At 50.0% G+C, this 15,111-nt stretch overlaps 1 protein-coding gene across 1 annotated transcript; it reads right to left on the bottom strand.

Moving 5' to 3' along the window:
- Nucleotides 1-1,455: 1,455 nt before the first annotated feature.
- On the bottom strand, nt 1,456-11,930 carry LOC134359728 (V-type proton ATPase subunit G 1-like). The gene is made up of 3 exons (XM_063073259.1): nt 11,776-11,930; nt 3,870-3,970; nt 1,456-1,934 (listed from the first exon to the last, which is right to left on the bottom strand). Exons 1-3 carry the CDS (start codon nt 11,855-11,857, stop codon nt 1,761-1,763), a joined length of 357 nt encoding a protein of 118 aa, XP_062929329.1. The 5' UTR covers nt 11,858-11,930; the 3' UTR covers nt 1,456-1,760.
- Nucleotides 11,931-15,111: the final 3,181 nt, after the last annotated feature.

Below are 15,111 nucleotides of genomic sequence, written 5' to 3'. Positions count from 1 at the left end.
TTGGTCTCCTGATGCTTCAGACTGATAAAAATGAGAAACTGAGTGCTCGAGGAATATAAAGAATGTAAAAAGAATCTTAAGAAAGAAATTAGAAAAGCTAAAAGATACGAGGCAGCTTTAGCAAGTAAGGTGAAAATAAATCCAAAGGGTTTCTACAGTTATATAAATAGCAAAAGGATAGTGAGGGATAAAATTGGTCCCTTAGAGAATCAGAGTGGATGGCTATGTGCGGAGCCAAAAGAGATGGGGGAGATTTTGAACAATTTCTTTTCTTCGGTATTCACTGAGGATATTGAATTGTGTAAGGTAAAGGAAACATGAAGGGTAGTTATGGAAAGTATGACATTTAAGAAGAGTAAGTACTGGCGCTTTTAAGGAATATAAAAGTAGATGTCCGGACAAGATATTCCCTAGGACCTTGAGGGAAGTTAGTGTGAAAATAGCAGGGGCTCTGACAGAAGTATTTCAAATGTCATTAGAAATGGGGATGGTGCCAGAGGATTGGTGTATTGCTCATCTGGTTCCATTGTATAACAAGGGTTCTAAGAGTAAACCTAGCAATTATCGGCCTGTGAGTTTGACATCAGTGGTGGGTAAATTGATGTGAAGTATTCTTAGAGATGGTATATATAATTATCTGGATAGACAGGGGCTGATTAGGAAGTCAACATGGATTTGTCTATGGAAGGTCATGTTTGACTAATCTTATTGAATTTTTCAATGAGGTTACTAGGAAAGTTGACAAGGGTAAAGTGGTGGATGCTGTCTATATGGACTTCAGTAAGGCCTTTGACAAGGTTCCACATGTAAGGTTAGTTAGGAAGTTTCAATTGTTAGGCATTAATATGGGAGTAGTAAAATGGATTCAGCAGGGGCTGGATGGGAGACGCCAGAGAGTAGATTCGAGGCAACGCGAGTGGAGTCAAGGCAGATTCCGGGTCTATCCTCGAGAGTGAGGAAATACTCAAGGTTTTATCGATTTAAGCGCCATGCCAAATTGTGACAGCAGAGTCCAGGTCCCAGAGCGTATCGAAGTGACAGAACCCAATGTCTGGACGATTTTAGCGTCCGGTCAGATTGAGAAGGCCATGGTGTCAGGGACAGGTCGGTTCAGCTTGCTGCTCCACGACACTTACTCAGTTCTGCGCCGAATGAGGCTGTGGCTTCATGTCTGTGGACAGACTCTCTTTCATGGACCTCAGTTCAAAATGCTATTCACTTGCTTTAATTGTTCGCACAATTCATTACTTTTCTCTGCACATTGGGAGTCTGATGGTCTATTTTTTTTTAAACGGGTTCTTTCGTGTTTCATTGCTTAAATGTGGCTGCTTGTAAGGCGACGAGTCTCAAGGTTGTATAATGTATGCATGCTTTGAAAATAACTATTTTGAACTTTATTAAACAATTTTATTAAACTTCTAACTTCCACTGTTTAATAAGCACCCTAATTCAAAATATAATCTAAACTTTTATATATAGCAATTATCATTCATTTTAATATGACATCACCAATTGTTAAATAGAAAACCATTGTTGAAGCATCTTCAGGTTTGCCTGGAGAAATCTAGTGAAAAACAGGAATATTTAAGAGTTTCAGAGTTATATAACACTTCACAGGAGAAACTCAATCCTTTTCTCCCAAATTCATTTGATACATATTTTATTTGTATGTAAAACTGTTGCGTAACTATTGTAATACACAAAATATTGCTGTCTCAATGCGCTTTGGTATTTGCTCAACACAAAACAACAATCCAGTTCTAACCATTAATGCGAAAGTTGACATGAATTTCTGGTTTTATGTCACAGATCAAATTAAGGAGGTTATTCAGGACTATTTCCTTGTGCTGCTCATAGTTTGCCCTGATTATTTTAATTTTCTCTTGAGTGTCTTTGTCAACTTCAGTTGCTGAATCACCATGTGAACCAAGGGCCTGAAAAGCAACGTGAAACTGTCAGTGTCCATCAGCTCTACAAACCCTTTACACAAAACACCAGTTTTAAAAATTCATGTAGCAGTACGCTTCATTAAATATTAAACCAGTCACCCAGTGTTGGTCCAAATTCCTTGCATGCATCACGGCAACTAAAAATCCCAACAAAGAATCTCAAACTCACAGTGGGTCACATTTAGTTCCCTGCAAAACAGTTCCATCTGCCTGAAACCAATGAGAATTCAGATAGTCTTCTCTACCGTTGTTCCACATCGTATTAAATTCTAATTCAATTGTCAGTGGACCTGTCAGATTCCCAGTTTCTTTCAGAATTCAAGTTAATGGATCATACTTTCTTTTCAAAGACGACTGAAACCAGTTCTGTGCTTTTACATACCCAACAGCAACCTCTGTGCCCACACAAACGAGAGTTGAGGGAAGACACAGATATAAACTTGCGGCAAAATTATTCCCAGTTTGTTTAATTTGGTCATTCAATTACTGTCATTTGACAGAAGTCTGTTGCAAATATGACTTGTTCTTCAGGCTTGAGCTACTAATTTCAAAGATGAAGGCTTCAAAATCCCTTGTCTTATTCTGTACCCTTGCATTCAAGAACCCCCCCCCCCTATTTCATATTGAATACACTTCCTCTTCACAGCTTTGTGTTCTCAAATTCAGTCATCCAACCCTAATCAGTTTCAAGTTCCCACCCTTCATGATGCCACTGCCCCTTCCCCTCCACTGAATCACCACCACCTCACAGTTAGCAGAGTATCCCTTAATGAAGGAAACAGCACTTCCAATCTATGATAATATCACCTATAACAAGAAAAAAAAATCTTTTTATAAGCCTCTATAAGCTGCTGAACCAAGAATGCTGCAGATACAGACTCAAAGGAAAGCATTGTTGAGGTCCTGGACACACTAAAACTGACAAGAAGGGATATCAGAAATGCTAGTTGTACTAGAAATAGTCAGGTCATAGATGGGGTATACCTTCAGTATAACAGTCAGATCACAGGTATATCCTCGATCTGGATAGAGTGGATATAGGGAGGTTGTTCCCAGTGTGCGAGTTTAGGACCAGAAAGCACAGCCTCAGACTAGAAGGACATCCATTTAAAATAGAGATGAGGAGGAATTTCTTTAGCGAGAGGGTGGTGAATCTGTGGAATTCATTGCCACAAAAAGCTGTGGAGACCAAGTCACTGCGTATATTTAAAGCAGAGGTTGACAGGTTCTTGATTTAGTTGAGATGCCAAAGGTTACAGCAAGAAGGCAGGAGAATGGGGTTGAGAGGGATAATAAATCAACCATTATGGAATAGCAGAGCACACTCAATGGGCGGAATGGCCTAATTTTGCTATGTCTTTTGGCCTATGGTCTAAGAGTGTGCAGAAGTGATTTATTAATCTTCTGGGACTTTACTTGGATGGATTGGAGTGTATACCCCAAAGCTAGTCAAACTTCAGTGAAGGTCATCAAGTCACTTCACAGTGAAGTACACATGGCACCACTGGAAGGTAATGGATGTAGATTAAGTAAACCTTGTCAAACACTCCCCCAGTAAGCATGGACATTGCATCCCATGTCACACAGGAAAACTTTCAGAAATGCTACTTTAGTATTTTCTCCAATTTCTCCCATCTTGTGAAAAGAGTTTACAACTAAGCTTTTAAGGTCCAAACTAAATTAACTCAGAGGGTTTACAAAAGGTAACTGTTAAAAACAATCATTAACTGAAGCAAGGATTTACAACTCCAGAGAGATCATCAGCACTTAAGCAAGCACCTGACTTTCTGAAAAAAATAATGGAGTTCCCACACTAAAACCCACAATCACAAGGAACTCAGCTCTCCAGAGAGAGTTAGGGTGTGAAACTTAAAGCCAGATAGGTTGCACTGAAGTACACAGTGCTGTTTTACCACATACAGCATCTTCCTTATTTTTGAATTCCTTTTCTCGCTGGAGCCGGTACTGCTCAATCTCAGCCTGGGCCTCCTCCTTTGCTTGTTTCAACCTGCGATTCTTTCCTGCAAAAAGAGAAAAGTTAAGGAGACTATCAGCACAGTTAGGTTAAAGCATGGTATGGTAGTGCAGTGGTTAGCACAATCACTTTACGATGATTCTGGCCGTTGTAAGGAGTTTGATACATTCTCCCCCTGAACGTGTGGGTTCTCTCCAGGTGCTCTAGTTTCCTTCTGCATTCCAAAGACGTATGGGTTAAGTTTGGTGAGTTTCGGCATGCCACATTGGCACCAGAAGCATGGGAACATTTGCAGGCAGCCAGGCACAGCCCTCCATGATTTGATTTGAGGCAAATGATGCATTTCATTGTATGCTTCAAAGTACATGTGACAAATCAAACTAATTTTCATCTTTAAAAACCTTTAAGCAGAATTTGTAATCTACCATATCACTGCATTTATTACCAAATGCCTGCTTTATTTAATTCAGTACCAGAAGCTGCTCCACTCAGTGCATTTATCAAGTTTAAAAGTGAACAGCAATATGGAAAGGTACAGCAAAGAAACAGTCCCTTTGGCCCATCTAGTCCATGCAGAACCATTTAAACTGCCTACATCCATTGACTGTACTTTTACCATCCATGGACCCTCCAATCTTCTCTTGATTTCAAGCTCGCACGCACCACCTGCACCGATGACTCGTTCCACACATGCACAACCCTCTAACTGAAGAGGTTCCCCATCATGTTCCCTTTAAACATTTTACTTTTCACCCTTAACCCAAGACCTCTAGTTGTAGTCTCACCCAATCTCAGTGGAAAAAGCCTGCTTGCACTTACCCTATCTATACCCCTCAATTTAGTAAACCTCTATCACATCTCCCCACAATCTTCTACATTCCGAGGAATAAGTCCTAACCTATTCAATCTTTACTTATGACTCAGGTCCTCTCGTCCAGCAACATCCTTGTAAATTTTCTCTGCACCTTTCAACCTTATTTACATCTTTCCTGCAGGCAGCTGTCCAAAACTGCACAGAATACTCTTAATTAAGCCTTGCCCATGTCTTATACAACTTCAACATAATATCACATCACCTGTACTCAATACTTTTATTTATGAACCCACAAGTGCCTAAAGGTTTTAGACCACGAGATATAGGAGCAGAAGTAGGCCATTTGGCCCATCGAGTCTGCTCCGCCATTCAATCATGGGCTGATCCAATTCTTCCAGTCATCCCCACTCCCCTGCCTTCTCCCCATACCCTTTGATGCCCTGACTAATCAAGGACCTATCTCTGTCTTAAATGCACCCAATGACTTGGCTCCACCGCCACTCGTGGCAACAAATTCCACAGATTTACCACCTTCTGACTAAAGTAATTTCTCCACATCTCTGTTCTAAATGGACATCCTTAAATCCTGAAGTCATGCCCTCTTGTCCTAAACTCCCCTACCATGGGAAATAACCTTGCCATATCTAATCTGTTCAGGCCTTTTAACATTCAGAATATTTCATAGAAACATAGAAAACCTACAGCACAATACAGGCCCTTCGGCCCACAAAGTTGTGCCGAACATGTCCCTGCCTTAGGAATTTACTAGACTTCCCCACAGCCCTCTATTTTTCAAAGCTCCACGTACCTATCCAAAAGTCTCTTAAAAGACCCTGTCGTATCCGCCTCCACCACTGTTGCTGGCAGCCCATTCCATGCACTTAACACTCTCTGCGTAAAATACTTACCCCTGACATCTCCTCTGTACCTACTCCCCAGCACCTTAAACCTGTGTCCTCTTGTGGCAACCACTTCAGCCCTGGGAAAAAGCTTCTGACTATCCACACGATCAATGCCTCTCATCATCTTATATACCTCTATCAGGTTACCTCTCATCCTCCATCGCTCCAAGGAGAAAAGGCCGAGTTCACTCAACCTGTTTTCATAAGGCATGCTCCCCAATCCAGGCAACATCCTTGTAAATCTCCTCTGCACCCTTTCTATGGTTTCCACATCCTATGAGATCCTCCCTCATTCTCTTGAACCCCAGGGAATACAGCCCAAGAGCTACCAGACGTTCCTCATATGGTAACCCTTTCATTCCTGGAATCATTCTTGTGAATCTTCTCTGAACCCTCTCCACCCTTTACAACCCTATCTACCTGTAAAACCACTTTCGATTAATTATGGGCCCACATTACCAGATCCCTTTGTTCCACTGCACTCTTCAGTGCCCTACCATTCACTCTAAGATCTACTCTGGTTGCTCCTACCAAAGTGCAACACCTCACACTTGCCTGCATTAAATACCATCTCTAACTTTCTAGTCCATTTCTCTAGCTGGTCCAGATCCTGCTGCAAGCCACAATAGCCTTCCTCACCGTCCACTACACCCCCAATATTGGTGCCATCTGCAAATTAACTGATCCAGATCATTGATACTGATGACAAACTACAACAGACCCAGCACCGATCCCTACAGTACTCCACCAGTCACAGGCCTCCAGTCAGAGAGGAAACCATCTACGACTGCTCTCCGGCTTCTCCCACAAATTGATTTTACTACCTCATCTTGAATACCAAGCAACTGATCCTTTACCAACCTCCCGAGCGGAACTTTGTCAAAAGCCTTGCTAAAGTTCATAGAGACAACATCCACTGCCTGGCCTTCATCAACTTTCCTGGTAGCTTCCTCAAAATACTCTAAGATCGGTTAGACACAGCCTATCATGCACAAAGCCATGCTGACTATCCCTAATCAGTCCATGTCTATCAAAATATTCATATATCCAGTGCCTTAGAATGTCTTCCAATTACTTTCCCACCACTTAAAGTTCAAAGTAAAATTTATCAGAGTACATACATGCCACCACATACAACCGAGATTCTTTTTCTGCAGGTATACTTAACAAGTTGAGCTATAGAACAATAGTTGTAAACTGTAAACTGCAAACAAGTTGTTTACAGATGTTAACTGATGTCAGGTTCAGTCTATAGTTTCCCGGTTTATTTTTAGTGCCTTTCTTAATCAGCAGAACAGCATTAGCTATCCATCAATCCTCATACTTCACCTATCGCCAAGGATGATTTAAATATCTCCGCTCAGGCCCCTGAAATTTCTGCACACCTTTGCAAACAAACAGCCTGTCCCAATCCACACTTACCATATTCTTTCTGATGCCATCAAAATTGGCCTTTCTCTGATACAAAGTTCCACTACACAAATTTCTGTCACCTGCCCTGTATCATTCCCAAATAGCAGTTCAGTATCGAAGTCTCTCTCGCTAGTACTTCTATGTACTGATTAAGGAAATTTTCCTGAATTCTATCCCGTCTAGTCCTTTTGATGAGAGGCATTGATCATGTGGATAGTCAGAGGCTATTTCCCAGGGCTGAAATGGTTGCCACAAGAGGACACAGGTTTAAGGTGCTGGGGAGTAGGTACAGAGGAGATGTCTGGGGTAAGTTTTTTTACTCAGAGTGGTGGGTGCATGGAATGGGCTGCCGGCAACGATAGGGTCTTTTAAGAGACTTTTGGATAGGTACATGGAGCTTAGAAAAATAGAGGGCTATGGGGAAGTCTAGTAATTTCTAAGGTAGGGACATGTTCGGCACAACTTTGTGGGCCGAAGGGCCTGTATTGTGCTGTAGGTTTTCTATGTTTATGTTTTACATTATGGGAGGTTCCAGTGAAAATGTGCAGAGTTAAAATCACCTACAACAACCCTATGTTCCTTGAAACAGTTTGTGATCTCACTACACATTTATTCCTCTAAATCCTGCGGACTGTTGGGTGGTCTGTTATATGGCCTTATTAATGTGGTCTTACCTTTCTTATTCCTCAGTTCCACCCATAAAGCCTCACTAGACGAGTTCTCCAGTCTGTCCTGACTGAGCACTGCCGTAACATTTTCCCTAATATCACCACCCTCCCGCCCCTTAATCCCACCTGCTCTGTCACGTCTGAACCAGAACCCTGGAATACTGAGCTGCCAGTTCTGCCCCTCCTGCAAACAAGTCTCACTAATGGCTACAATGTCATAATTGCATGTGTTGATCCATGCCCTGAGTTCATCTGCCTTTCCTACAATACTTCTTGCACTGAAATATACATAATATTAGAATATTACTTACACCATGCTCAGTCTTTTGATTCCTGACTCCACACCCTCTCCACTATTTGTTCTGGAACTCTGGCTGCCATCCCCCTGCAACTCCAGTTTAAACCCCACCATGCAGCATTAATGAACCTTCCTGTCCCCCTCCAGTTCAGGTGCAAACCATCCCTTCTGTACAGGTCCCAACTTCCCTGTAAAAGCACGATGATCCAAAAATCATGAGTTAAACTGTGTACTCTTCCTGGTTCTGGCCTCACTGGCACGTGGCATGAAATCCTGAAATCACAACCCCGGAGGTCATGCCCTTTAACCCAACTCCCTCAGCACACTTTCATACGTATTACATCGACCGCCATCTCTGGTGGTTCACCCGCCCACTTAAGAATGCTGAGGACTTGATCCAAGATGTCCCAGACCCTACACTCAGGAGGCGACACACTATCCGGGAATCTCGTTCTTATCCACAGAGCCTCCTTTCTGTTCGCCCAACTAACGAATTTCCATCACCACAGCTCGCCTCTTCTTCCCCTTCCCTTTTGAGTCACAGAGCCAGACACAGTGCCAGAGAGCTGACTGCTGTGACTTTCCTCGGCTTGGTCATTCCACACCCCGCAGTGTTGTTAGGGGGATAGCCTGGCTGTTTAACCCCTTTCCACTCCTGACTGTCAGTTTCCTGTGTCATGAACCTTGAGCTCAACTACCTGAATATTGGTAGCTCAGGTTTAGCTCAGGTTGAGTTTATATTGCAGTATTCACCCAACTTGCTAGCAAACTAACTGCCAAGCTCGACAAACACAACATCAAAAATAACTACCTCTCTATATGTCGTATCTATCTCCCCTCAGATTCCTGAATGATCCGGAGTTCATCTAGTTCCAGCTCCAACTCCTTAAGGCGAATTGTTAGAAGCTGCAGCTGGATGCACTTCTCACAGGTGTCTCCCTGTATTCCTACATCCCGCAAGAGGAGCATTCCACTATCCCATCTGGCATCTCTACTGCCCTTACTGAGCGAATATAAATGATGAAAACAAAAAATAAACTGGGGAGAATCCATCTGCAGCTTTTAACCTTCTCTCACTCAAGCCTTTCCACATTGAAGCTTCGAAAGAGCATAAAAACCTCAAGGAACCGCCCCAACGATGGCCACTCTGCTTGTCCAATTTTACTGTTTTGCCAATCAATCCTGATCATTGATTGGCCATTGCTCAAATTAACAAACAGTTGTGAATCGATGCCTTATGTACTCAACTGGTGAACCTGAGTGAGCTACGTCTCTGCACACTTTCAATCGCTGATTGTCTGCAATTTTGGACCTGCTTATCATTATTCATTGGAAGGGTTCTACCCCAGTGAAATAAGAAGCAGGTTATTTTGTTGATGTTGATTGTTAAATAACTTCAAGACAAAATACTCTGCAGATATTTTAATCTTTATGAAGAATATCCAAAAACCACCTAACCACAGTTTCACAAATATCAGCAAATTTCAAACAGGTATAAGTAAATTCAAGAATCACTGCATAATAACTTCAACCTTTAAACAGATAAAGTGCCCAGATTGTGGAACCATGCAGAAAAAGCAGAACACAGATTGCCTAATTTCGTAACTTACTGATTGACTAAAGTAAAAACATAAAATACTGGAAATTCTCAGCAAATCACACCACTATGGGGGGGGGGGCTGGGGAGAGAGAGAGAGAGGGGGGGCAGGGAGAGGGGGGGCGGGGAGAGAGAGGGGGGGGGGAGGGGGGGGGGGGGGGAGAGGGGGGAGAGGGGGGGAGAGGGGGAGGGGGGGAGGGGGGAGAGGGAGAGGGGGAGGGGGGGAGGGGGGAGGGGGGGAGGGGGGGAGGGGGAGGGGGGAGGGGGAGGGGGAGGGGGAGGGGGGAGGGGGAGGGGGGAGAGGGGGGGAGGGGAGGGGGAGGGGGGAGGGGGAAGAGGGGGAGAGGGAGGGGGGAGGGGGGAGGGGGGGAGGTGGGAGAGGGAGGGAGGTGGGAGAGGGGAGAGGGGGAGAGGGAGGGGGAGAGGGAGGGGGAGGGGGAGGGGGAGGGGGGGAGAGGGAGGGGGAGGGGGAGGGGGAGGGGGGGAGGGGGAGGGAGGTGGGAGAGGGGGGGAGAGGGAGGGAGGGGGGAGAGGGAGGGAGGGGGAGGGAGGGGGAGGGAGGGGGGGAGGGGGAGGGAGGGGGGAGAGGGGGAGGGAGGGGGGAGGGGGGAGGGGGGAGAGGGAGCGAGGGGGGAGAGGGAGGGAGGGGGGAGAGGGAGGGAGGGGGGGAGGGAGGGGGGAGAGGGAGGGAGGGGGGAGAGGGAGGGAGGAGAGGGAGGGAGGGGGGAGAGGGAGGGAGGGGGGAGAGGGAGGGAGGGGGGAGAGGGAGGGAGGGGGGAGAGGGAGGGAGGGGGGAGAGGGGGGGAGGGGGGAGAGGGGGGAGGGGGGAGAGGGGGAGGGGGGAGAGGGGGGAGAGGGGGGAGGGGGGAGAGGGGGGAGGGGGGGAGAGGGGGGGAGGGGGGAGGGGGAGGGAGGGAGGGGGAGGGAGGTGGGAGGGGGGGAGGGGGAGGGAGGTGGGAGAGGGGGAGGGAGGTGGGAGAGGGGGAGGGAGGTGGGAGAGGGGGGGAGGGGGAGGGAGGGGGAGGGGGGGGGGGGGAGGGGGGGGAGGGGGAGGGGGGGAGGGAGGGAGGGAGAGGGGGGAGAGGGAGGGAGGGGGGAGAGGGGGGAGAGGGAGGGAGGGGGGAGGGGGGAGGGGGAGGGAGGGGGAGGGGGGGGGAGGGGGGAGGGGGAGGGAGGGGGGAGAGGGGGAGGGAGGGGGGAGAGGGGGAGGGAGGGGGGAGAGGGGGAGGGAGGGGAGGGAGAGGGGAGGGAGAGGGGAGGGAGGGGGAGGGAGAGGGGAGGGAGAGGGGAGGGAGGGGGAGGGAGGGGGAGGGAGGGGGAGGGAGGGGGAGGGAGGGGGGAGGGAGGGGGGAGGGAGGGGAGGGGGGAGAGGGGGAGAGGGGGGAGAGGGGGAGGGAGGGGAGGGAGGGGGGAGAGGGGGAGGGAGGGAGAGGGAGGGAGGGGGAGAGGGAGAGGGAGGGAGGGGAGGGAGGGGGAGGGAGGGGAGGGGAGGGAGGGGGAGAGGGAGGGGGGAGGGAGGGGGAGAGGGAGGGGGGAGGGAGGGGGGAGGGAGGGGAGAGGGAGGGGAGGGAGGGAGGGGGGAGGGGAGGGAGGGAGGGGGGAGGGGAGGGAGGGAGGGGGAGGGGGGAGGGGAGGGGAGGGGAGGGGAGGGGGGAGGGGAGGGGAGGGGAGGGGAGGGGAGGGGAGGGGAGGGGAGGGGAGGGGAGGGGAGGGGAGGGAGGAGGGGGGAGGAGGGGGGAGGAGGGGGGAGGAGGGGGGAGGAGGGGGGAGGAGGGGGGAGGAGGGGGGAGGGAGGGAGGGGGGTAGGGAGGGGGGGAGAGAGAGAGAGAGAGAGGGAGGGGGTCGGAGAGAGAGGGGGGCGAGAGAGAGAGAGAGAGAGAGAGGGGGGGAGGAGGGGGAGAGGGGGAGGGAGAGGGGGGAGAGGGGGAGAGGGGGAGGGAGAGGGGGAGGGAGAGAGGGGGAGAGGGGGGGAGAAGAGGAGGATGGGGGCCGGGGAGAAGAGGAGGATGGGGGCCGGGAAGAGGAGGAGGATGGGGGCCGGGAAGAGGAGGAGGATGGGGGCCGGGAAGAGGAGGAGGAGGGGGGAATAGGGGTGTCAGGAGACCACACCTCCCCCAGTTTCTGAACCCTCCCCGATCGATGCTCAGCCCCATACTCACGTTTGCGCGCCTCTGCCACCCGCTCCGCCGCCCGTTTCTCCGCCTGCAGGAGCTGCTGGATCCCCTGCGACTGACTCGCCATTCCACCATCAGCTGACTCACTCCTCACGTGACAGCCACACGGCACCGCGCATGCGTGGACTGCACGGCCGATTGCTCGCTCGCCCCCCCTGCAGGCGCGGCGCTGTCGGTACATGAGCCCGCGCGCAGGAGAACGTCACAGGGAAGCGGAAACTGGTGTTAGGGCACGCGAGGGAGGAAGAGAGAAGCGGGTGTCGGTGCACAGATGTGAGGGAGAGGGCCGGATTTTGGTGCATGAGAGGGTTGGGTATCAGGGAATAGGTGTGAGGGAGAGGGGCGGGTGTCGGACAGGTGTGAGGGAGAGGGGCGTGTGTCGGTGGACAGGTGTGAGTGAGAGGGGCGGGTGTCGGACAAGTGTGAGGGAGAGGGGCGGGTGTCGGACAGGTGTGAGGGAGAGGGGCGGGTGTCGGACAGGTGTGAGGGAGAGGGGCGGGTGTCGGACAGGTGTGAGGGAGAGGGGCGTGTGTCGGTGGACAGGTGTGAGTGAGAGGGGCGGGTGTCGGACAAGTGTGAGGGAGAGGGGCGGGTGTCGGACAGGTGTGAGGGAGAGGGGCGGGTGTCGGACAGGTGTGAGGGAGAGGGGCGGGTGTCGGACAGGTGTGAGGGAGAGGGGCGTGTGTCGGTGGACAGGTGTGAGTGAGAGGGGCGTGTGTCGGACACGTGTGAGGGAGAGGGGCGTGTGTCGGTGGACAGGTGTGAGTGAGAGGGGCGTGTGTCGGACACGTGTGAGGGAGAGGGGCGTGTGTCGGTGGACAGGTGTGAGGGAGAGGAACGTGTGTCGGTGAACAGGTGTGAGGGAGGGGTGTGTGTCGGTGAACAGGTGTGAGGGAGAGGGGCGTGTGTCAATGGACAGGTGTGAGTGAGAGGGGCGTGTCGGACACGTGTGAGGGAGAGGGGTGTGTGTCGGACAGGTGTGAGGGAGAGGGGTGGGTGTTGGTGCATGAGAGGTAGGGAGAGGGTTGGGTGTCAGGGAATAGGTGTGAGGGAGAGTGGTGGGTGTCAGTGGACAGGTGTGAGGGAGAGGGGCGTGTGTCGGTGGACAGGTATGAGGGAGAGGGGTGGGTGTCGGTGCACAGGTGTGAGAGGGGTGGGTGTCGGTGCACAGGTGTGAGAGAGGGGTGGGTGTCGGTGGACAGGTGTGAGGGAGAGGGGTGTGTGTCAGTGGACAGGTGTCAGGGAGAGGAGCGTGTGTCAGACAGGTGTGAGGGAGAGGGGCGTGTGTCGGTGGACAGGTGTGAGAGAGAGGGACAGGTGTGAGGGAGAGGGGCGGGTATCGGTTGATAGGTGTGAGGGTGAGAGATGGGTGTCGATGGAAAGGTGTGAGGGAGAGTGGTGGATGTTAGTGGAGGGGTGTGAGGAAGGGTGTGGAAGCATGTAAAGGGGGCGTGTGTTGTTGGAAAGGTATGAGGATGAAGTGCAGGTGTTGGTAGACACAGTGAGGGATGGGTGTCGGTGAACAGGTGTGAGGGAGAAAGGTGGTTTTCAGTGAAAGGCTATGAGGGAGAGTGTGGAAGGGAGTGAGGTAGGGTGTGAGAGAGGGGAACGGGTGTTAGTGGACAGGTGTGAGGGTGAGAGGTGGGTGTCCGTGTCAGTGGAGAGGTGTGAGGGAAAGGCTGGTGTCAGTGGAAAGGTGTGAGAGGGGACGGGTATCGGTGGATAAGTGTGAGGGAGAGGGATGGGTGTTGGTGGAAAGGTGTGAGGGAGAGGGACGGGTTTTGGGCGGATAGGTGTGAAGGAGATGCGCGGGTGTTAGTGGAAAGGAGTGGGGGAGAAGGGTGTGTGGTGGTGGAAAGGTGTGAGGGTGGGGGTTGGGTATCAGTGGAAAGGTGTGAGGGAATGGGACAGGTGTGTGAGGGAGAGGAACAAATGTTAATGGAAAGGTGTGAGGAAGAGAGAGGGACCAGTGTTGGTGGAAAGGTGTGAAGGAGAGGGGCAGATGTCAGTGGAATGGTGTTACTGGAGCAGGGTCTCCAACCTGTTAAATAACAATTTCTGGTCATTTATCTACCCTCCCTCCCTTCTGTTGTCTTTTTCCATTCCCCATTCTGGTCCTCATCTCACCTACTCTTCTGGTTTCTGTGCAGTCATGATGAAGTGTCTTGGCCACAAGTGCTGACTTCTTAATTTTGTACAGGGTCTATCAGCACTGTCAACAGAGCTCTACAAAGAGCTGTTTCTCTCAGGTTGACGGCAATTATTTAAAAACAGATCTTTGCGGGCATTTATCCATTGTACAGAGTCTATCAGTGGTGTCAACAGAGCTCTACGAAGAGCTGCTTCTCGCAGGTTGACGGCAATTATTTAAAAAGAGGTCTTCGCAGGCATTTGTCCATTTATGGGGCCTATCAGCAGCATCAGCAGAACTCTACGAACTAAATAAAAATACAGAAGGGATAAGCGGAGTGGCCATTGTTGGGAGTAGGCCAGTGGCGAGAGTAGAAGCCACAGGCTTTGGCTCAAAAGAGGCTTCGGCTCGGAAGAGGCGTCAGCTCTGTGTAAAGCGTCTGTTAAGGTTTCCTTTTTGCTTTTTTTTCTTGTACTGTACCACTTAATTGGCTGTGGTGTGTTCTTCGTGCTGTATATTGGAGAACTGGGAGACCCAGAGTCTCCCAGGGAACTACATATGCGTAAAGTGCATCTGGCTGCAGCTCCTTGAAGACTGTGTTAGGGATCTGGAGCAGCAACAGGATAACCTTCGGTTTGTACAGGAGAGGGAGGAGATAATTGATCAAAAATACAGGGAAGTAGTCACCCCGAAGTTGCAGGAGGCAAGTAGCTGGGTAACCATCAGGAGAAATGGAAATAGGCATTTAGAGCAGAGCACACCTCCGGCCATTCCCCTCAAAAACAAGAATACCGATTTGGATACTTTTGTGGGGGATGAACTCCTGTGAGAATGCCATGGCGAATGGGTTACAGGCACTGAGCATGGGTCCGTGGTGCAGAAGGGAAACAGAGCGAAGAAGGGAGCGGTAGTGATAGAGGACTCAACAGTGAGGAGATTCTGTGGACATGAATGGGACACCCGGATCAGGTGCCAGGGTCAGGGATGTCTCAGATTGAGTCCACAACATCTTGGAGAGGGAGGGGGAGCAGCCAGAGGTCTTGGTATATATTGGTGCCAATAACATTGGAAGGAAAAGCAAAGAGGTCCTGAAAAGAGAATTTAGAGAGCTAGGTAGAAAGCTGAGAAGCAGGACTTCCCGGGTAGTAATTTCTGGATTGCTGCCTGTGCCACGCACCAGTGAGGGTAGA

This window comes from Mobula hypostoma, chromosome 21 (genome assembly GCF_963921235.1).
Source record: "Mobula hypostoma chromosome 21, sMobHyp1.1, whole genome shotgun sequence".
NCBI lineage: Eukaryota > Metazoa > Chordata > Chondrichthyes > Myliobatiformes > Myliobatidae > Mobula > Mobula hypostoma.
This window is presented reverse-complemented; position numbering and strand designations above follow the sequence as displayed.